General features: G+C 45.9%; 1 protein-coding gene across 1 annotated transcript in view; it reads left to right on the top strand.

The window, feature by feature from the left end:
* The window catches only part of LOC132578032 (UDP-glucuronosyltransferase 2A2-like), a 36,429-nt gene that overhangs the window by 4,382 nt on the left and 9,152 nt on the right, over positions 1-22,895 (top strand). Inside the window, exon 2 of the mRNA XM_060247851.1 lies at positions 15,618-15,766. Coding sequence (XP_060103834.1) covers positions 15,618-15,766 — 149 coding nt within the window. The remainder of the gene's footprint in view (positions 1-15,617; positions 15,767-22,895) is intronic.

The following is a 22,895-nucleotide window of genomic DNA, read 5'->3' as shown; positions in this document are numbered from 1 at the left end:
CCAAGTTTTTTGACTTCATCCTCTTTGTTCAGCTTTCCAACAATGTCTTTAATGTCCTCTTTGTTCTTGCAGCTCACAACCAAATCGTCAATGTAAACCAGAATGTATTGATATTCTCCATCTTTGAGTCTAGTGTACATGCAGGGTTCAGCTTTCCCTTGCTCAAATCCTTGTTGCTGTAGTAGTCCAGTTATTTTGTCATACCAACCTTTTGTGGCCTGTTTCAAACCATACAGTCCTTTGTTGAGTTTGAAAACATAGTTCTCTTTGCCAGGGACTTGAAAACCTTCAGGTATTTCCATATAGATTTCTCTCGGTCTGTGGCTGAGTTATGCTCGCAACTGACTGTTCAGGTAGACTCAGCAAGGAAACACACACAAAGACTTTAAATAAAGTAGTGTGTATTGTACAAGTATTTACAAGGTGAATATATACAAGAGCTTGCACAGAGTGCCAAAGTGCTTCGCCAATCATCAGATAAATCCCAAGGGGAGAACACTGTCACCCATGTGCATTTATACTACAGCCAGCCAATAGTAACATAGTGCTGAGTCATTTACCCACTCCCACATGTCCTTGTACAGAGGGGGGGGGGGGGGAAACCTGCACGCCTGACTCAGCTCACATGATCTTATCTGTCATTGGCTGTCACTCTCAGATGTTCACAATCTAAGCATTGCATCATACATTATAGACTCAAATACTGACACACCTCCTAGTCTGTTAAGGATTGATGCTAAGTTTTTCTCTCAGAGATTCAAACCTCTCAGTGTAAAGACACTTTGTAAACATATCTGCAATGTTATCTGCAGTGGTACATCTGAACAACTGTATTAATCCACTACATATAGATTGTTTAACATTTTGGTACCTAATAAGTAGATGTTTACTCCTGGCTCTACCACCAACACTGTCAGCTAGCTGCTGGGCAGCTTGATTATCACAGAAGATTGGCACAGGTAATTTGCATTCAATGCCCATGTCTTTAATCAGTTGGCACAACCATTCCACATCTACAATACACTGGCTTGGAGCACTGAATTCAGCCTCGCAAGTGCTCACTGCCACCAGTGACTGTTTTACAGCTTTCCACATGACCAAGGCATTTGTAATGTACACCACAAAACCAGTTGTTGACCTGCCATCTGGTCTACCACCCCAGCTTGCATCACAAAAGATCTTTATTTGTGGCTCATTATCAACCTTTAGTACCAGCTTGTGCCCTTCAGATACCTTAATATTCTCTTTGCTGCAATCCAATCCTTCTGGTAAGGCTTTGCAGTTTTCTGACAAAGCATGTGCACAGCAAAGCAAATATCTGGCCTTGTCCAGCATGCTAAGTACAGCAGGGAGCCCACCAAGGATTGAGACAAGGACACCTCCTTAAAAAGCGCATCTTCTGGCTCTTTGATGTAGCCAGAGACCATACGTGTTGAGACACAGTTTGCATTTGTCATCCCAAACTTTTCCAACAGTTTGACTATTTTTCTCTTTTGACACAGTTCATACTGACCCTCTGCATTTCTGGTGATGTCAATACCCAAATAGTGTCTGATGGGCCCTAGGTGTTGTACAGCAAATAATTCTTGCACAGTAGCATGAAACCACTCTGGTTGTGAGTCAGAATGGAACATGACTAGCATGTCATCGACAAACACCACCACCACCTGGATTTCAGACTCACCCACCTGTTTAGCAAACATGCAGGGGGCTGCAATTCCTTGCCTGAACCCTTTATCCAGCAAAGCTTTGCTTAAACATTCATACCAACAGCACCCTGACTGTTTCAAACCGTAAAGCAATTTATTTAGTCTTAAAACAACACTTTCTTTGTTGCTTTCATAGCCTGGCACCTCACACATATACAGCTCTTTAGACAATTTTGCATTGAGATATGCTGTCTGAAAATCATAATGGTGAACCCTTCTATTTTCCATACCAGCCTTACACAAAGCCACCCCGATAGTCTCAGCTCTCATTGTTGGAGCAAATATTTGGTCATAGTCTGTCCCAGGTACCTGTGAGAAACCTCTGGCCACCAGCCTGGCTTTTCTCTGCAGAGTTCCATCAGGCAAATGTTTGATCTTGTATAACCACCTGCAAGACACCACATTTTTTCCTTCAGGTACTCTAGTTTTGGAGAAAACCTCTTTTTTGACCAAAGACTGGTACTCTTGATTCATAGCTTTTAACCAAGCCTCCTTTTCTGTACCATCCAGAGCCATTACCTGAGCATAGTTTTCTGGCTCAATTGCATGGACATGGTGCACCTCTGGCTCAAACCCAAGTCTCACTGGAGGCACCCCCTTGTTCAGCCTTGCAGACACCCTTACACCTTATTCGGGACTGTGTGTGCTGACTGAGCTATGATCTTTAGGTGTACTAGCCTCCTGTTTAACCATTTGAGGTTCTGGTGAACCAGACTCTTGACCACCATTTTCAAAAGGCAGCACCACCTGAGGATCAGATTCAGTGCCATGAAGTTTTGGCCAGTTGGCATGCTCACTGAAGCTGGCTGATCTGCTGTATGTCAGTTTCTTACCCTGGTCAGCAAACTGGTAGGCCTTCATGTTTGTTTGGTAACCCAGGAACACCAACTGTCTAGACCTGGCAGCACCTTTTTCCCTCTGTTTTAGTGGCACATTGACACAGGCCTTGGTCCCAAATACCCTTAGGAACCCAAAGCTAGGATCTCTCTTAAAGAGCACACGATAGGTTATGTTGTCAATAGATTTGGTCCAAATCCTATTGACTAGGAAGGAGGCAACACAGATCCCTTCCACGCAGTAGGACATTGGCAACCCAGCATCCTCTAGCATAGCACGTACCATGGTCTGGAGTACCCCATTGCGTCTCTCAGCAACCCCGTTCTCCTCTGGCGCACATGTATTCTCCCCCCTGTGTTCCACCCCATTACTCCTGTACCAGCCTTCAAAAGCATTAGACATGAACTCGCCCCCTTGATTGGTTTGGACAGTGAGAATCTGTACCCCTAACTGCTTTTGAGTACATTTGGCCCATTGTTTATTCATTTATTTATTCCGTAACTTATACCCCGCCCTTCCCACAGAGTGGCTCAGGGTGGCTCACAGCAAACGATAAAACAATAAAACAGGAGCAAAGTTATTACAATTAATAAATAAGCATTTAAAGACCTAAAAACCTTAAAATTTCAACATTAAAACTATACTGTATAAATCACAAAAATCTAGTAAGCTACATTTATCCAGTCAGGCATAGGCTAACCAGAAGAGGGTTGTCTTACAGGCCCTGAGGAACTGATATTTGGAACACCTGATATTTGAATGTTTGGAACACCTGGGACTTGTACTTAAGGGGAAATACCCACCCATATCATGAATGGTCGTTCGTCAAGGTGAGAGCATACCTAGAACCTGAATGGCTGTTAGGATAGTGACCAATCACATCAGCATGTATCAGAGCCAGGGGCCGCTCTGACATTCTATCACTCTCTTTAGCCACAGGATAAGCCTTGCTTTTAACCCTTTTGCAAACCTGACAATCAAGGAAACAATTACATTGATTTACCTTCTCTTTAAACAAGAGCCCCAAGGTCTTGCTGATGATATTGAAACTCACGTGAGCCAGCCTCCTGTGCAGGAGATGTACACAATCCTTATGAGAACACACATTTGTTACCTTGCCAGCCTGAGCTGACATACTCTCCAGCACATAGACATTTTTTATACATTTACCTGTAGCCAAAACCTTCCCCTGCTTGTCTACATTGCACTCCTTGTCACTAAATTGTCAGCGCAGGGTTCATTGACTCTTCAAAATAATAGAACTCTTTCTTTTGAAATAAGTTTCTTTTATTGAATATACAATGTTACTGCTGCAGAAGGTCTTTGAGAGTGATAACATACATGGAACAGGCACTAGCATTTATGGGGGCACATCAAAGACAGGGGCCTTTAAATCATTCTCAAAACAAAGTTACTTTCCCTCTCGAAGGTGTTTGATTCACACGCTGGCTATCTCCTTCCCTGGGCCATCCACCCTCCCCCTTTCGGCCGATGTCCTTGCGGCGGCTGGGAAGTGGCGGCGCCTCCCTCTGGTCTTCCCGCCGTTTATGGCTTCTGGTGCCCTGCTCTTCCCTCCCCCTGGTTGGCATACCTAGCATTCTATCAAAGGGCCCTAGGGTTAGTTCTAAGCAAATAAACAGTATAGGCAATGTGGTTAGGATCAATAGGATGCAATTGAACACAAGCTGACATACTGCCCCCCCTAAGCTCTTGCTCGGGGTTTGTCTGGGTGCAGTAGGTAAAATTGCTTAAGCAGTTGAGGGGCATTGAGATCCGAAGCTTTCACCCACTCATCGCAGCTGGGCGGAAAATAGCGCCAGCGCACCAGGTACTGCAAACCCCCCCGGTGCACTCTAGAGTCGAGGATCTCCTTCACTTCGTGGTGTTTCTGGCCCCGCACCAGAATAGGTTCCGGCTCGGGGCCCCGGGGATGCCACCTCGACCCACCCGGATCTCGACGGATAAGACTGCAATGGAAAACAGGGTGTATTTTACTGAACAGTTTCGGCAAGTCCAACTCCACTGTCACTTTATTGATCACCCGTTTGATTTTAAACGGTCCCAAGAACCGATAGGCGAGCTTCCGGAAGGTCTGTGGGAGCGGGAGATTTTTGGTTGACAGAAATACAGTCTCTCCGACTTTGAAGTCCCACCCCGGGCTGTGCTTTTTGTCGAATTGGGCTTTGTAGTCCCTTTTTGCCTCTTCCAGGTTCTCCTGGATGACTTTCCAGGAGCTCTCTAATGATTTCCACCACTGTTGGCACTCGGGTGAAATCGTAGGGCTGTTGCCCCCGGGGAGAGTTGGGAAGGGCTTCCCTTCATAACCATGCACGGCTTGGAAAGGGGAGACTTTAATGGACCCGTGCAGGCTGTTGTTGTAACTGTATTCCGCAAATGGCAATAGTTCTACCCAGTTAGACTGTTGAAAGTTCACATAGCATCTCAAATACTGTTCCAGGAGCCCGTTCACCCTCTCGCTTTGACCGTCTGTTTGCGGGTGGTAGGCGGAGCTCAGTCCCTGCTCCATACCGATCAGCCGACAGAACTCCCGCCAAAAGTTGGCAACGAACTGTGGCCCGCGGTCGCTAATGACCTTATCTGGGAATGAGGGGATCTGGGCCACGTGAATGAAAAACAGGCGAGCCAGCTTCTTGGCGTTGGGGAGTTTTCTGCAGGAGATGAAGTGGGCTTGTTTGGAGAACGTGTCCACCACTACCAGGATCACAGTTCTCCCTTGAGAGGGGGGTAGCTCCACTATAAAGTCCATGGACACCACTGACCAGGGTCGTTTGGCCGAGGGGAGGGGTTGGAGTAATCCGGGCACCTTCCCCCCCCTTCTCTTGACCATGAGGCAAGTGGGGCATATTTGCACAAACTCCGATATATCCTTTTTCATTTGTGGCCACCAAAATTGTCTATGCACCATGTGGAGGGTTTTCACGTAACCAAAGTGCCCCGCCAGTTTGTTAGTGTGGCAGTGCTGGAGCACCTCCACTCGGAGTGATTTCGGGACGTAAAGTTTCCCCTCGTGGAACCAGAATCCTCCCTCCCCTTTTCCACTCCATCGGGCTGGTCCTTCCCTTCTGCCTCCGCCTCGATGAGTTTGCTTCCCCCCCAGGGGTTCTTATGGGGCCCCACCGCTTGCGAGCGTGTCTGCACGGCTCCTGCCACTGCTTCTGGGGGGATGAGGGAGTCTATGACCTCCTCCCATTCGCTTTCATGCTGCGGGAGTCGAGATAGGGCGTCTGCTAAAAAGTTCTTAGAGCCGGGAATGTGGCGGAGGGTGAAATCGAATTTTGCAAAGAACCCCGCCCATTGAATCTGCTTGCCGGTCAACTTCCTGCGTCCCGTGAGGGCTTCTAGGTTCTTGTGGTCGGTCCAAATCTCGAAGGGGACCCTATCCCCTTCTAGCCACGATCGCCACGTTTTTAAAGCGAAGGTGACAGCGTAGGCTTCCTTGTCCCACACCAACCAGTTTCTCTGCTCGCTCGAAATTTTTTTGGATATATAGGCACAGGGTCTCAAGCAGCCCCCTTCGTCTTTCTGCATGAGTATTGCTCCTACGGCTGTGTCGGAGGCGTCACATTGGACCACGAAGGGCTTGAGCTCGTTTGGATGCACTAGCACCGGCTTGCTTGTGAAGAGGCGCTTTAGAGTGTCAAACGCCTCTTGGCACTGGCTAGTCCAGTTTAGTTTTGCCCCCGGTTTTTTCGCCTCGGGCCCTCTCCCCTTCGTCTGTAACAGGTTGGTGAGGGGCAGGGCCACCTTGGCGAACCCCTGGATGAACGTTCTATAAAAGTTTGCGAACCCGAGGAAAGATTGGAGCTGTCTACATGTCCTCGGGGGTTCTCACTCCAACACCGCTTGGATCTTCGCGGGATCCATGGCTAACCCCTTCCCCGAGATCCAGAAGCCCAGGTAGTCTAACTCCTCCTTGTGGAACTCGCATTTGGACAGCTTGGCGTATAGTTTATTCTCATGTAGGGTGGTCAGCACCTCCCGGACCAATTTCACATGAGAGGGCATGTCCCTTGAATAAATAATGATGTCATCCAGGTACACCACCCCCCCTGTACAGGTACTTCCGGAGGACCTCGATAAAGTTCGTAAAAACCCCGGATGCTCCTTGTAGCCCGAAAGGCATCACGAGGTACTCGAACTGTCCCATTGGCGTGTTGAACGCCGTCTTCCATTCGTCCCCCTCTTTGATCCTGACCTTAAAGTAAGCGTCTCGTAAATCCAGCTTGGTGAAAATCGACCCCTCCGAGACCGTGCTCAGGAGGTCCTTGATGAGGGGGATGGGGTAGGCGTTAGACATCGAAATCCCGTTTATCCCGCAAAAATCGGTGCAAAGTCTAAGACTTCCGTCCTTCTTCTTTCAGAACAGAACGGGGGCTGCATGGGGCACCGTTGCCGGGCGGATGAACCCCCGGCGGAGGTTTTTGTCAAGGAACTTCCATAGTTCCTCCTTTTCCGCCCACCCCATCGAGTACAGTTTGGCTTTCGGGAGCGGCTGACCGGGGATGAGCTCTATGGCGCAGTCAGTGGCCCGGTGGGGCGGTAATTCGTCTGCCTCCGTTTCATTGAAGGCTTCCTTCAAGTCTCTGTATTCCCTTGGGATAGTCCTTATTTCCTCTATGGTCACACAATTTCTCGTTCTTTGGTGGGGGTTGGGGGCCCCAGGACTCCCGCCATAAGTGGGATGTGCACCTCCGATCCAAAAAGTCAATCATGTGCTCCCCCCACTGAATGTCCGGTTGGTGCCGCGCCAGCCACCCGACCCCCAGCACAATGTCAAATGAGCAGGAGGGTGCGATCACGAACACTTCTAGATCCCAGTGATCTTCCACCCCCATGAGTATCTCTTGCGTCTGTTCGACGCAGGGTTCCCCCCTCATTCAAGTCCCATCCATCTGTTCAAATTCGAGGGGCCGGGGTAAGCGCTCGCGCCCCATCCCTAGCATGTCCACAAACCGCGGGGTTATTAGTTCCCGCATGCACCCCGAGTCTATCAGCACCCGAGCATGTACAAAGCACTTAAGTTTCACGTTTAATAAAGTCAGTGGGATGAACATCAGTTCCCCCGAAATTCTCACCCATAGTGGTGCCGCTTTCTTTGGGACCTGCCGCTGGGCACCCTCTAGTGCAGGTCGGTCTCGTTTCCCGCCGGCTCGGTGTCCCACGCGTCGTCCCCCAGTTCCTCCAGCATTATAGAATCCTCGTCAAGCACGATCGACAGGGCGGTGCTGCTGCGGCCCGACTCCTTCGGCTTACTCGGTCTTTTCACGTTGCTTGGGGGCCCTTTCGCCGCCGGGGTGCTGGCTCGGACTTTGTCGGGTCAGTTGGCGGCCAGGTGGTTTGGGTCCCCGCACTGGTAGCATTTGCGGGTCCCCGAGAACACTTTAGGGGTCGCTCCCCCCCGCCTTCTTTGCCTCTGCCTTGGGCCTGGCGTCTCGGCTGGGGCGCGGTTGCAGACCCTGGCGCTGGATCGCCACCTCTTTCATGTTGGTTTCGATTTCTCCCGCGAGCTGGATCCACCCAACCAAGGTGTCTGGGCGGACTTGCCCCAGGGCCCGATCCAGGATGCCGGGGTTCAGCCCCTTCTTGTATGCTCGGATCTTCATGTTCTCGCTCCAGCTCCGGATCTTGTGGCTATGGTTCCGGAACTCCAGGGAGTACTCTCGGATCGACTTTCCCCCTTGGCGAAGCCCCTCGATGGCGGCGATCGCCAGGGTCTCCCTCAGCGGGTCTTCAAACTGGGACAGGAGGGCTTGCAAGAACCCCGCCACCGTGGCCACCTCTAATCTGTTGGCTTCGAAGAGGGTCACGTACCATAACTGGCCTTCTCCCTCCAGCTTCGATCCCAGGTAGGCCACGCGGCTGCGTTCATCATGGAAGGACGACCCCCAATAGTGCATATAGCTGTTGGCTTGGATGATGAAATACTCCACCTTGTCTGCACTGCCGTCAAAGGTGACGAGTAGCTCTCTAGTCTTCACTTTGGCTCCTGGTGCCGGTGGGGCAGGGGGCGCTGCCAGCGCCGCGGGGGCCGCGGGTTGCGTCGGGATCGGGGCTGCCGCTCCGGTTGTCTTCCCCACTACGCCTGCGACCGCTCACTCCACCTGTCGCTGCATCTCGTTCATCATTAGCTTCATAGTGATGTTCATCTCCCGGCGGAGGTCGCACCCCAGAATCTCCACCTCCCTTCGAAGCTTGTCCATGGTGGCGGTTTTCGGGGGTGTGGAGGCTCGCGAGTCCCCGTCGTCTTCGTCTCCAGAGTCTCCCCCCCCGCCGCCTTTCTGGCCGGACCCCGGGCTCCCGCCTGGTCCCTCTGGGCCGGTCGGCTCGTCCAAGATGTCGGTCAAGCCAGTGGACCCCTCTGGGTCCCCCGGGTTGCAGAGGATGTTAGCGTGGCGTTGCACGGCTTCCTCCATCAGGGTGGTGGAGGTGCGGTGTTTCCATGCTTTCGGGGTGATGAAGAGCACCTGGCTGCTCACGTTCCGCGGCTTACGTTTCTCAGTCACGTACCATGCCGGGGACCCCGGTAGTTCAGGAATGCAGGGCTCTCGGTCGTTCGGTGCCTCTGTAGCCATTCGCTAGAAGTAACTGGCGCCGATAAGTCCCTTTTAAGGCATCACTCTCAAAATGTCAGCGCAGGGTTCATTGACTCTTCAAAATAATAGAACTCTTTCTTTTGAAATAAGTTTCTTTTATTGAATATACAATGTTACTGCTGCAGAAGGTCTTTGAGAGTGATAACATACATGGAACAGGCACTAGCATTTATGGAGGCACATCAAAGACAGGGGCCTTTAAATCATTCTCAAAACAAAGTTACTTTCCCTCTTGAAGGTGTTTGATTCACACGTTGGCTATCTCCTTCCCTGGGCCATCCACCCTCCCCCTTTCGACCGATGTCCTTGCGGCGGCTGGGAAGCGGCAGCGCCTCCCTCTGGTCTTCCTGCCGTTTATGGCTTCTGGCGCCCTGCTCTTCCCTCCCCCTGGTTGGCATACCTAGCATTCTATCAAAGGGCCCTAGGGTTAGTTCTAAGCAAATAAACAGTATAGGCAATGTGGTTAGGATCAATAGGATGCAATTGAACACAAGCTGACATAAATGACACAGTGTAGCCCTCTTTTGTGAGAGCACTTACGCTAAGCAAATTCTGAGAAAGAGAGGGAATGCAGAGTACATGTGGTAACACACAACCCAACACAGGAACATTAACATTCCCCTCACACAGAATTTCAGATTCAGAACTATCTGCCAGATGCACATGCTGCAGACTGCACTGCTTGGCATCCTCCAGCAGAGTTTTCTGGTTACATATATGAGACGAAGCCCCTGAGTCAAGCAGCCATGAAATAGCCCTCTGTGGGGATACAGTTGTGACAAGCCTTGCCTGCTCGTTCCCAGCAGACTGCTGGGATGAAGCCTTACTGCTTTTCCTCTTCTTAAACTCTGGGCAAGATTTCTTCAAATGCGCTTGAGAGCCACAAAAGAAACACTTCCAGAGGTGCAAAGTGAATGGCTGGATATTCTCTTCTCTACCAACAACAGCTTTACGACCGGTCTCCATAGAACCACCTCTGGCAGCCTGCCACTTGACACCGCTTCTAGAGGCAACAGCTGCCTCCCTGTCAGTCAGCAATCTCCTCTCCTCATCAAGAAGCCTTGTAGTGACATAAGCCAGAGTGAGTGAAGCAGGGGGAACTGACTCCAATGACGTAGGTCTTGACACCAACTGCGCCTTGGAGCCCCTCCTCACCGTCAGACTCTAAATCACTCGCAGACGAACGCCAAGACCGTCCACTCAGCTGCACGATGCCGGCACTGTCAACAGCCTCAAGCTCCTCACCTCACGCTCTCCGCCATGGCTTGTCTCACTTGCTCCGAATCTCACCAGTCAGAAGTAGCTACCAAAGCTTGGGCCCATAACCTTCTCAGTCTATGGCTGAGTTATGTTCGCAACTGACTGTTCAGGTAGACTCAACAAGGAAACACACACACAAAGACTTTAAATAAAGTAGTGTGTATTGTACAAGTATTTACAAGGTGAATATATACAAGAGCTTGCACAGAGTGCCAAAGTGCTTTGCCAATCATCAGATAAATCCCAAGGGGAGAACACTAAGTCACCCATGTGCATTTATACTACAGCCAGCCAATAATAACATAGTGCTGAGTCATTTACCACGCCCACATGTCCTTGTACAGAGGAGGGGAAAAAAACCTGCACGCCTGACTCAGCTCACATGATCTTATCTGTCACTGGCTGTCACTCTCAGATGCTCACAATCTAAGCATTGCATTATACATTATACAGACTCAAATACTGACAATTTCCTCTTATAACTCACCATTAAGAAACAATGTCTTAATGTCTAGGTGCTCTACAAGCATATTTCTAGATGATGTCACACTCAGTAGCGTTTTAAGTGTAGCACTATTGATAACTGGTGCAAAAGTCTTTGAATAATTAATTCCAAATTCTTGTGCATAGCCTTTGGCTAGCTCTCCAGATGTTTTTTGCCTACAACTCCCATCAGCCCCAGCCAGCATAGTCAATGACTGGGGCTGATGGGAGTTGTAGGTAAAAAACATCTGGAGTGCTACCATTGGCTACCCCTGGTCTATAGTTCCATTATCTTTGTACTTTATTTTGTAGACCCATTTGCATCCAACAGGCTTTCTTCCTGCAGGTGGCTTTGTAAGAATACATACATCTTTTTCATAAATGGATAGTATCTCTTGTTCCATTGCTTGAATCCATTTCTCCTTTTCCTCATTAGGTGAATCACACACTTGTTTCCAGCTCTTGGGTTCCTCTTTAGGTTTCACAGTCTCTATAGATCTCACAGTGTCACAGTATCCATATTTCTGTGGTGGTTGCCCTTATGTGCTTCTTTCTGATCGTCTTAAAATAAGTGGAGGTTCTGTTGATCCCTGGGGTGTGGTCCCTGTTTTCCCTTCTGGTTCAGTGGAGTCTTCAGAAGGTAGACCTGCCAGTTCACCGGAGGTCACTACAGGAAACCAGGTACACCAATCTTCAGAAACATCATCAATAACCTCAGGATCAGATTCAGGTACACAAGGTGCTTTAGGCAAATTACTATCATCCACAAACATAACATTACAATGCTTAGTCTTTGGATCATAGACTCTGTAGCCTTTTCCCACTGAGGGATACCTACTTTGAATCCAATCTCAGTCCTTGTGTCACGCTTCCTTCTATTTTCTCTAGGAACATATGCATAGGCTTTTGCTTCAAAAGTTTTAATATGCTTAACTTCTGGCTGCTTGCCAAACCAAGCCTGGAACGGAGTAATTCCTGTTACTTTTGAAGGTATTCTATTGTGAATATACACTGCTGTATTTACAGCTTCAGTCCACAGGCATTTAGGTAATCCAGAATGCAAGAGCATTGATCTGGTCATTTCCTGTAATGCACGATTAAGTCTTTCAGCACTCCCATTCTGCTGTGGAGTGTATGGGACAGTCACTTTGTGTTCAATCCCTTCTGCTTTCAGAAATTTCTTGAACTCATTGTTGCAATATTCACCATTCCCATCTCTCAGCAAGCTTTGAGGTGCACGCCCAAATCTGTTTTTAATCATGGCAACATATTCTTTAAATTTATCAAGAGTCTCATCTTTTGATTTGAGCATATAGACAGTGCTATATTTTGTCTTTGCTTCTGTGAAAACTGAGAAAAATTTATTTCTCTCAATCGCTGTTATAGACCCAACAGTATCACTGAATATTGTTTCCAAAAACTTTTCACTATGCACACTGCTTTTTCCTCTGAAGCAAAGTGCAGTTCTTTTTGCTCTCAGACAAACATCACATCTTTCCTTGGATTTATCACAATGCACAACATTAAGTCCACAATCCTTTAGCAACTTCTCTGCATGCTTCTTTGTGCTAACTTTACATGCCAAGCATAAACACATCTCCTGTGGTCACACTTTCTGCCTTCAGTCTGGCAAACAGTCTTTTCCACAACATCAACAGCATCTGACCTTTCATTTAAGTCCATAACGTAATGAGCTCCATTTCTTTCATCCAGTTTAAAACTAATTCCAGAATTCTTTTGAATAATTTCACCATCATCTCCTTTATCAAGATATACAGCATAATTATTTCTTATAAGCACTTGGCTTGAAAGTAAATTCTGAATTGATTCAGGTGCATAAGCTACATTTTTCAGTCTTACTGGCATTAAATCTCCATCAGTGGTAAGCAATTTCATTTTGATCTGACCCACACCACAAACTTGTAAGGGTTTCTGGTTGGCACCTATCCTTTCAGCTCTCTGACTTTCATCCAGCTCTGAAAACATGCCCTTATATTGACAAATATGCATAGAAGATCCACTATCAATCAAAAATCTTCCTATTTCACCAATAAAATTCACATTATTAACATGCATAGTACTTTCTCTGTTCTTTTCTTTGTTCCCACCTGGGCCATGTGGCTTGGAAAATTTCTGCTTTAAAAATTTCTTGCTGCTATTATCTATATGGCCACAAGATGGCGCCCATGTTCCCTCATTTGAAACATGCGCTTTAACATTGCTATTCCTTTGTTCAGTAGCAGCATCACAATTATTACAATATCTTGCGATATGACCTTTTTGCCCACATCTGCGGCATATTATATCTCTTCTTGATTTATTCCTATACTGTGGTTTCAGGTTTAAAGCAGACATAGAATCAGACAGTTCAGTGTCCTTGTCCTCAGATCTGGAAGCTGCTTCCTCCTTGATAGCATTTAACAGGCCTTCCGGACTCAAATCCTTTTGCAGTCTCAAAATCATCTTAATTGGCTTGTAAATACTGGGTAGAGCTTTCAGTATAGTTGAGATTAAGCCTCTTTCTGCAATAGCCTCACCATGCTCCTGTAGTCTGGATTGCATGCACATAAATTCCTTCAGACTCTTAGTCACATTCTCCCCTTCCTGCACTTGAAAACCAAATATTTTGCCCTTTAAATCATGAATAGTGCTTATGGGAGTTTTGTTATATTTATCATTAAGGCATTCAAGCATTTCTTTTGCAGTTTTAAGAGTGTGCAATTCAGGAATTTCATATGCCTCAATAGAATCTAAAATGAGAGTTTTTGCAAAACCATCTAGCTGTTTAAAAGTTGATTTTTCTTGCTCATTCTCAGGGGGATTTTCAGACAAAACTCTTTCAGCTCCATAAATCTCAAGTCTTTGCGTTAGGAGCGAGAGCCAGAATAAGAAATTATTCTTAGTTAACTTCAGGGTACTAAATCCTATCACTGGTAGATTACTCACGGTACCAAAACCAAGATTTGCAGTGGCTGTTCCTGAAGACGTGGAAACAGAAGATCCAGTGGCTCCTCTCTCTGGGTTCGACATTTTTCACAGCAATCAGGCAGGGCTGGGTAAAAGATTCTTCCTTCCTCACTGGAGAGAAAAGGCGGCTGAATGTGCATGCGTGTGATTGCAGCAAGGCTCTTCCAAGGTCTCCGACGTAATCCACAGGAAAAGGGTTAAAAAGCTCCAAAAATTCTCTTTCTAGCACATCTGAGGCTGTTAGACAAAAGTAGCAGCGTTTCCAGATCAAGACAATCTGAATTCAAAGCTCATTTAAGTCAGAATGCTCTCAGTAATGGCAAGAGAAAAAAGGCATCGTTTTAAAATTGAGGCTTGTCTGCACAGCATAGTAGCTTTTTGCCTATTGCTTTGTAAATGCTCTCAACATGATCCAGATTAAAAAATCATTTAGAGTTCAAAAAATAGTCCATGCTATAAACTACCAGCTTGATGGCAAAAACCAAGAACCATCTGCTCTGCTATCAATTTTGTTAAGGAATTCTGTTTGAAATTCTATTTCTTTATCTCAAACAGTGCGATGGATCACTGCATCAAATAATCATTGAGAGGCATTTAACATGAAAAAGCAGAAACATATTTATTTCTACAGGGAAGGGGTACTGGCAGGTGAAAATAACAAACACTATAGAGCTACATGCTTACACTAGAAGATCATGTGATTAATGGAGACCACTCCCTTCTCTTTCTTGACCTCTCTGCCTGAACAAAGGAAGTCACCTGACTAACTGACCAAACAAACAAAACAGGTTTTCCTGCTTCTAGACCTTGATTGACAGCAGTCAGTATCTTCTTCCCAGGTCATGCAGACAATAGGGAATCAGGCACAGTGTTAACCCTATAATGACTGGAACTTTAGAACATTGCAAAGGACATACAGAAAAGATACATATTTCCAACACCCTCCAGCATGAGCCAGCTGGGCAGTGGCAGCCCATCTGCTTGGCAAATAGGCATTTTCCTAGGGTGTGTGCCTTAGTGGGGGTGCCAGATTGGCCCTCCCTCCTCACAGCTAACAAGCCCTCCTAAACCTTGGAAAAGACCAGGCAAAATCACTCATTAAGCAGAGCTATAGAGCAAAACCTCTATTTCTCCACTGGCTGAGCCTCTTCCCTTGGGGAGGAAGGGGAGAAAGCAGAGCTTGTTTTTCCAGGGTCTCTCAATCGCATAGCAGAATTGAGCCAAGCCTCTTTTCCTTCTATTGGTTGAGGCTCCTCCCACTCCTAGTCACCTAGGGAAGGAATGAAAGAGCCAGATCTTCCTTTGCCCAGTTCCCTGGATCCCATGGGAGAAACACAAAGAAAGCACCTTTAAGACCAATGAGTGCAAAGTTTTAAGCATGTTTTAAGGTTTTTTTAAAAAATTATTTAATTGTGTTTGTGTTCTTTATAAAGTTTATATCTCTGCTCCCTAATCTTAAATAGGTTCAAACATGGCCTGGCCCAACCTGACATGGCGTAACCCAACAAGGCCTCATTTATATCAGATCCGGCCCTCATAACAAATGAGTTTGACACCGCTGCCCTAGCGTGACTCTCACTTTTGCCCCTGTAAGAGACGGATTACATGTTTGTCTCTGTAAATTTGTTCCACTTCAGATTTTTAGGAAATGAAATCTGTGAATCATCCCTGCAAACAAGGTTGCCAAAGCTTTTCTGTCTGCAAAGCAAGACCAGCTCAATGTAACCACACTCTTTTTCCTTTGTAGGGAGGCCCACAACACTGTGTGAGACGATGGGGAAAGCAGAGCTGTGGCTGATCCGGACCTACTGGGACTTCGAATTCCCTCGACCTCTCCTCCCCAATTTCGAATTTGTCGGGGGTCTGCACTGCCAGCCAGCCAAGCCTTTGCCTGAGGTGATGCTCAGTGTTGCCTTCCGCCTGGCCATCAGAACCGGGTCTGGTTTGTGTTCACAGGACCTCAGGAACATGGCGGTGGGGTGGCTGTGCAGCTCTAGGTTTGGAAATTTCTGGTGGGTGGAGCCTACCGAGACAAGATTTGGAGAAGGGAGGGACTTCAGTGGGGTGTGACTCCATAGCGCCTGTCCTTCAGAACAGCCAATTTCTTCAGAGGAACTGATCTCTGTAGTCCGGAGATCAGTTGTAATTCTGGGAGATCTCCAGGCTCTACCTGGAAGCTGCAAACCAAACGGGAAGAACACAGTGAGGTTACCTGGAAGCTGACAACCCTAGGCTGTGGCTATGACACAAGGGTAATTGAAGGGTTTGGAAAGTGGCTTTTATATGGAGGGTCTTTCTGTCACGGAAGGGAAGTCACAGCTAACAAGGTCAAAAAGCTATGGCCCTGAACTGCCTGAAATCTCCATTGCAGGTGCAAACTAACCACCTGTTGCACCAGAAACATGATCAACCCCGCCCCCCCTCCACGTAGAATCAGCCCCTGATTGCTAAAGTGCTTTTGTTTCAAACAGTTCCTGGCTCTCTCTGTCTGCCTTGCACTAGGCCTATTCCAGATGCCAAACCTGCTTCCCTGTGAGAGCCCTCTCCAGCCCCACCCACCTCACAGGGTGTCTGTTGTGGGGGAGGAAGGGAAAGGAGATTGTGAGCCGCTCTGAGACTCTTCGGAGTGGAGGGCGGGATAGAAATCCAATATCTTCATCTACCTCACAGGGTGTCTGTTGTGGGGGAGGAAGGTAAAGGAGATTGTGAGCCACTCTGAGACTCTTTGGAGTGGAGGGCGGGATATAAATCCAATATCTTCTTTTTCTTCTTCTTCCCTCCACCCCATTTCCTTCAGCTTTAAGGGCTGCCCTTTCACCAGGCTAAGCTGGGCTCTTGAGCAAGGGATGCTCTTCTAACAGCTGGCTCCTACGAATACACAAACATGATGAGCCATTTTATGCAATCTGGTGTTTGGATACCAGTCTCACAAACACCTTGCTTCTTCAGTGTGCCTGGTTTAAGGAGCATGTGAGTGCACCCATTTCCTGAAGATGTGGCTCTTGAAGACTTCCACATGTTGCTGTCCTGTTTCTGCCAGTCTTTGGGATTTGCTGCCTGCCGCAGCCTTGTAAAGAGCCTTATGCTGAAACCGTCTGCGTCAGCTTAGAAAAGGACAGTACTTGTTCATAAGCAGACTTTCCACGTGTCCCCTCCAGCCTTCCCCACCCATCTCAGACTCAGGCTCTCCTAGACAGTGTCCTGTTTTCATTTGTTCTGCCACATGTCGTCAGCCATTCAGATCAAAGATGACCAGCTATGGTTGCACAATGGCCAGTCGTGCATACCGCAGAGGCGGTGTTCCTGTCAGTGTCTTTGTGTGCACCGTGAGCAAGAGTCAAGGTGCTCTTTTGGCCTTCTCTTCTAGAGACTCGGGTGGGGGTGGGGGAGCTGAAACGTCAAACAGAAGAATCCCAGCATCTCATATTAACAACCTGTTAATGATTGAACAAATGTTTCCAAGAGGTGACAGTCATTTGCCAAGGATCAGTTCCAGAAAACCAGGACCAGCCCAGACAAAAGTATGATGGCCATCTGATAGCAATGAAGATCCTGTGAATTTAGGGGGAAGTATTGTGGGTTTCCTGCATTGTGCAGGGGGTTGGACTAGATGACCCTGGAGGTCCCTTCCGACTCTATGATTCTTTGTAGATGTGATAGAAATCCTGATCAAATTCCAGTGATCTCCAGTTGATCAATGTTTCTTTCCCAGATCCACAAGACTAATCAGGGCACACGGCAAAGGTGAACTGTGTTTTGTTTCATGAGGGATCAAAGGTGGCTCCAGAGCAGAGACAGCTTTTGTTCCTGCCTTGTGGAAGAGCAGCCACTGTCAACCTTGAGCATGGCAGGCCAGCTGTCCTCCACCTTTTTAACCCTGCAGGGGGAACCTTTGGCTTTCTGAAGCTGGATGGATGGTGCAACTACAAAATGACAGCCACAAAAGGTGGAACCAGCCACAAGAAATGAGGAGTGAGGTCATGCATAACTCTAATAAGAACTCTTCAGCATTTCAGGCAAAAGCTCTGCTTAACAAGATGTCTTTTAAAGTGAACTATTTTCAATGCAAACTCTTGCTCCCACACTGCCTATCTTCAGCCACACAGTGAAGACGCTTCTGCTGTGAGCAGCTTTAAAAAAAACCCTGCACAGCCAATCAGTTCTCTGGTGGCCAATCAGAAGCCCTGCTGGGCAAAAGCCCCACTTGACCACACCCACTTGGTGAGCACCAGGAAAAGTGTTGGCGGAGGCTGTCATGTTGGGGAAACCTGCTGTGGGCAGTCTAGGCAGGACCTGGTTCATTTGGGCCTAATTTGCATGTCAGATGAGCCACAGTCTCACTTGTAGAAACGTGGTGCTGAAAGGCACTCCTGATGTGTGGTGCTGCAGATGGCTTCAGTGTTCCAGGTCAGCAGGGCTGCATGGGCATCTGCTGGTCTGGTGCGCCCCTGCTCCCCATCATGATCACCCAAATGAATTTGGATGTGTGGACTGGTAGCTCCCCCCACCAGCCTCGTACTCATCCTTTTATGATGGACAGGGGTGGCCCTAGGGCATCTGGCACCCTAGGCACCCCCCTGCCCCCACCCCCATGGTGGGCAAAGCTGGAGGGCATGCATGGCAGCACATCCCTACTTACCATTGCTCCACCATCTGGAAGCAAAGCAATGGCACCAGGTGGCACGCGGCCTCTCTGCACTTGGCCCTCCCCATCCTCTGGCTTTGCCTGCATTGATGGCAGAAGGGGGCAGGTGGCGGGCACCGCGGAGGAGGCTGGAATGTGCACGGCCTCTTCCTGGCTCCCCAAGGCCTCTCCCCTTACAGCAATCTCAATCACCCTGGAGGCAGGGATGGGAGGAGGGCCCAGACCAGTGCCCCCTGACTTACATCTAGGCAGCCACCTTGGGCTGCCTAGTGGATGGCCCATCTCTGATGGTTGGCAAACAAAGCTGCGGGTGAGGAGCAGGTTACTTGAAGACCTCGACCATCATGATGATCTTGGGAGCGCTCTACCTCTAAGAACTGTAGGCTGCACAAATGCTCCTATGGCTCTGAGTTGCACCTTTGGCACATGACCAAGGCAGGACCTGGCCCTCATGGGCAAGCCCAAAGTCCCCTTGCTCAAGGGGAACTTTAAACAAACCCCCACTGAGATGATTCAGTCAGGTGTTTGCCTGGCATGGCAGCCAGTTGGGTAACCTTGGGCCAGTTGCTATCTCTCTCTCTCTCAGCCTGACCTGCCTCACAGGGTGGTTATGGTGAGAATAAGATGGAGGAGACTGGTCTGCTGTCAGCCGCTTTGGGTGCCCAATGAGGAGAAGGGCAGGGAATGAAGGAAATAGGTCACTTGGTGATCTTTGCCTGGGCTGAAGTTCTCAGCCTCCCTTAGCAGCTTCTAAACAGGAGGGTGTCTTTGCGGAATTCTTATCCAGGCAATGGGGGCTTGACCCCTTTGGCTGGTTCTCCCTCCCCTGCAGTGACCTTCCTGGTGTTCTTACTGGGCCTCCAACTCACATATTAGGAGATGAGACACATGGAATTGGGTACAGACAAATGACCTGATTCCCAACTGAATCCTCGAATCTCGAAGGCTGTTAGTTGACTACAGAGAGCCTTTATTTACTTATAACTGGTCTTTTGCATTGTGTAACTTTTGAAGGACAAGAGTGGAAGGGTCTTGGCTGCAGGGGAGGGCAGGATCAGGACTGAGGTCCTTCGCCCCCCCCCCCTGCTTGGTTGGTATGGTCTTCAAGATGCTGCTGGTACCCGTGCCATCATTTCCCTCAGGAAATGCCAACTCAGGTTGGGGAAATCCCTGAAGTGTTTAGGGGGTAGAGCCTGAGGAGGGTGGGGTTTGGGGAGGGGAGGGATCTCAGCGGAGTAGAATGCCCAAGAGCCCACCCTCTAAAGCAACCATTTTATCCAGGGGAACTGATCTCTGTTATCTGGAGATCAACAGATTTTTCGTTTACAATAGCTTATTGAATTTTATGTGAGAGAAGGGAAAGGGAAAGAGGAAAAAACATCATCTTATATTCCATCTTATATTCAAGCACTTCCACTATGTTTCATTGTCTTATGTTCCTTTGCATTCATCAAACTTTTATGTAATTTCTATACATTTTTTCTGATGCACTTCATTTATATCATGTATACCTTAATGTTACTAAACTTTATTACATTACTAAATATCTAGGACATGGTGTTATAAGAAATATTTTCAGTTTAATTACTTGCATTGATCCATTCATATAATGGTAACCAAAGTTATTTTATCTCTTTTTTACTCTTTCACCCATTCAGTCAATATGTCCATTTCTGCTGTTTCTAATATTTCCACCAACAGTTCCTCTTTTGTAGGTGTTTCCATCTTTTTCCAATACTATCCTCGCTGCAGTAATTATTTGATGTTTAGCATTTTTGTCTATTACGTCAGGTACAATATTCAATAAAAACAGTTCAGGCTTAAACAGTAACAACGACAGCATTTTTGCATCATTTCACAAATTGCTTTCCAATAATTCATAGCTTTTCTACAAGACCACCACATATGAAAAAGGTACCCTCATTTTTTTTTACATTTCCAACATAAGTTTGACATTCCTGGGAACATTTTAGCTAGTTTGTCAGGTGTTATATACTACCTATAAATCATTTTGTACAAATTTTCTTTAAAAGCAATATTTTGTTATATTTTCATTTTGTTGTTCAGTCGCACAGTTGAGTCCGACTCTTTGCGACCCCATGGGCAAAGTCACACCTTCCATATTTTAGACCATTGATCAAATTCTGTATTGTGTCCAACATTTTGTGCCCATTTAATCATACAGTCTTTTACAATTTAATCCTCCATTTTTATCTGCAATAAGAAAGTATACATTTTTTAATTAGCTTTTCCTCTGAATTGATCAGTAACTAATCAAAGGGAGTCTGTTCTATATAGAAGCCTTGAGGCTTATCCTTGGCATATCTTGAGTCAATCTGTATCCTCAACCACCAACTCAATATTATATTTTGTGTTTTTAAGTCATCAATTGACTATAACATCCCATCTTTCCCTAAAAGTTCTTTGTATCTGATCATTTCCTTGAGTTCAAATAAATTCGGTTGGCTGAAGGCTTCTATTGGAGAGACCAATTTGGAATCTTATATATCTGATGTCTTATTTTTTCCCATATGATTATCATTGATTTCCTTATATAATGATTCTTAAAATATTTGTGAGTTTCTGCTTTTTGGTACCAGAGAAAAACATGCCATCCTAGCTTGTCATATCCTTCCAGCTTTAATAGTCTTGTGTTTTCAATTTTCATCCATTCTTTAATCCATACTAGTATATAGGCTTTATTATAAGACCCCCCAGTCTGATAACACAACGCTGGCTCTTTCCTTGAAGTCCTGCATAGCTTTTAGCTTAATCCTTGGTTTTTTGCCTTGCCATATAAAATTGGAAATTATTTTGCTTAAATTTTGAAAAATTGATTGATTCTGTATAATTGGTATCATTTGGAAAAGAAAGATAAATTTCAGCAAAATATTAATTTTGATTGTGGCTATATTCTTATCATTAATGATAAATTTCTCCAAATCTTTCTTAATTTCTTTAACCAGCTTCACGTAGTTATCTTCCGTCAATGAACTAGATTTATTAGTCAGATAGATTCCTAAGTATTTCACTTTCCTTTCCACTTGAAATGCTGACTTTTCTTCTAATTGTTGAATTGAAGTCTTTATTTTTTGTGATAATCTTTATTTTTTGATGGTTCACTTTCATACCAGCCATATCATCAAATGTCTGAAGATTATTCTTCAAATACCTGATTGAGCCCATAGATTCTTCCAAAATAAAAACCAAGTCATCTGCAAAAGCTTGTAATTTATATTCCTCGCCTCTTACTGTTGTTCCCCTTATATTCTTATCTCGCCTAATCACATTATTCGATACTTCCAAAGTAAGGATAAAAAGCAATAGTGATAATGGGCATTCCTGTCTTGTTCCTTTCTCAATTGTGATGTATTGTCAGATTGCCTTTCACACACACTTTGGCATTTTGCTTGGTATATATGGCTTGTATCATCTTGATAAAGTTATCTCCATTTTGTAATCATTTCAATTGCTCAATGATAAATTGCCAACTCACATTATCGAAGGCTTTCTCTACATCTAAGAATATGTGCCATTTGTTTTTCTGGATGAGCTTCATAGTATTAAAGAATATTCAGTATTGTTCTTACATTATTTCTCATTTGTCTTTTAGGCAAAAAGCTGGCTTGATCTTGATGTATTATTTGTATGAGTATTTTCTTCAATCTAGAAGCTAAAATAGAAGCAAACATTTTGTAATCCATAGTCAATAATGAAATGTGTCTGTAATTTTTAATTTCTTTAGCATCTGTGCCTTCTTTCTGTATTGACAAGATGGCTTCATTCCAAGAGTCTGGTAAAATAGCTTCTTGAATCACATTTTCTACAACTTGTTTATAAGGCAGCAATGGAGGGTCTTTGTGTTCTATAATATTCTATAGAAAGGCCATCCGGGGCGGGTGATTTCCCTTTGTTTTGGTTCCTAATTGCTTCTGTAATTTCTCTAACTGTTATTGCTTCATTTAATATTTTTCTCTGGTCATCATTTAAAGTCCAATTAGTACTTCCAAATATTGTCTCTGGTTTTCTGAGGGAATCTCCCTTTTTTTGATAAAGCTTTTAATAGAAATTTTCTATAATTATTTTCAAATATTTTTGAAATAATTTTTCAGTTCCATCTTCATCTCCCAGTGAATGAATTATTCTTTTTTCTCTTTCTTTTCTGAGTCTATATGCTAACCATCTTCCTGGTCTATTTGCATTTTCAAAGTAGTTCTGTCTGGCAAACTTAATTTTCTTAGTCATTTCTTCCATCAACAGGACGTTTATTTGGTGTTATAAAAGCTTTATTTTTATCTTTAGATCTGTAGCTGGAGGATTCCTTTCCCAGTTTATTTTGCTTTTTATAAAATGCCTAACTTTAGATTTACAAAATTTAGA

Source organism: Heteronotia binoei, chromosome 10, assembly GCF_032191835.1.
Source record: "Heteronotia binoei isolate CCM8104 ecotype False Entrance Well chromosome 10, APGP_CSIRO_Hbin_v1, whole genome shotgun sequence".
NCBI classification, from domain to species: domain Eukaryota; kingdom Metazoa; phylum Chordata; class Lepidosauria; order Squamata; family Gekkonidae; genus Heteronotia; species Heteronotia binoei.
Note: the sequence above shows the minus strand (reverse complement) of the source record. Positions and strands in the feature narration are given on the sequence as shown.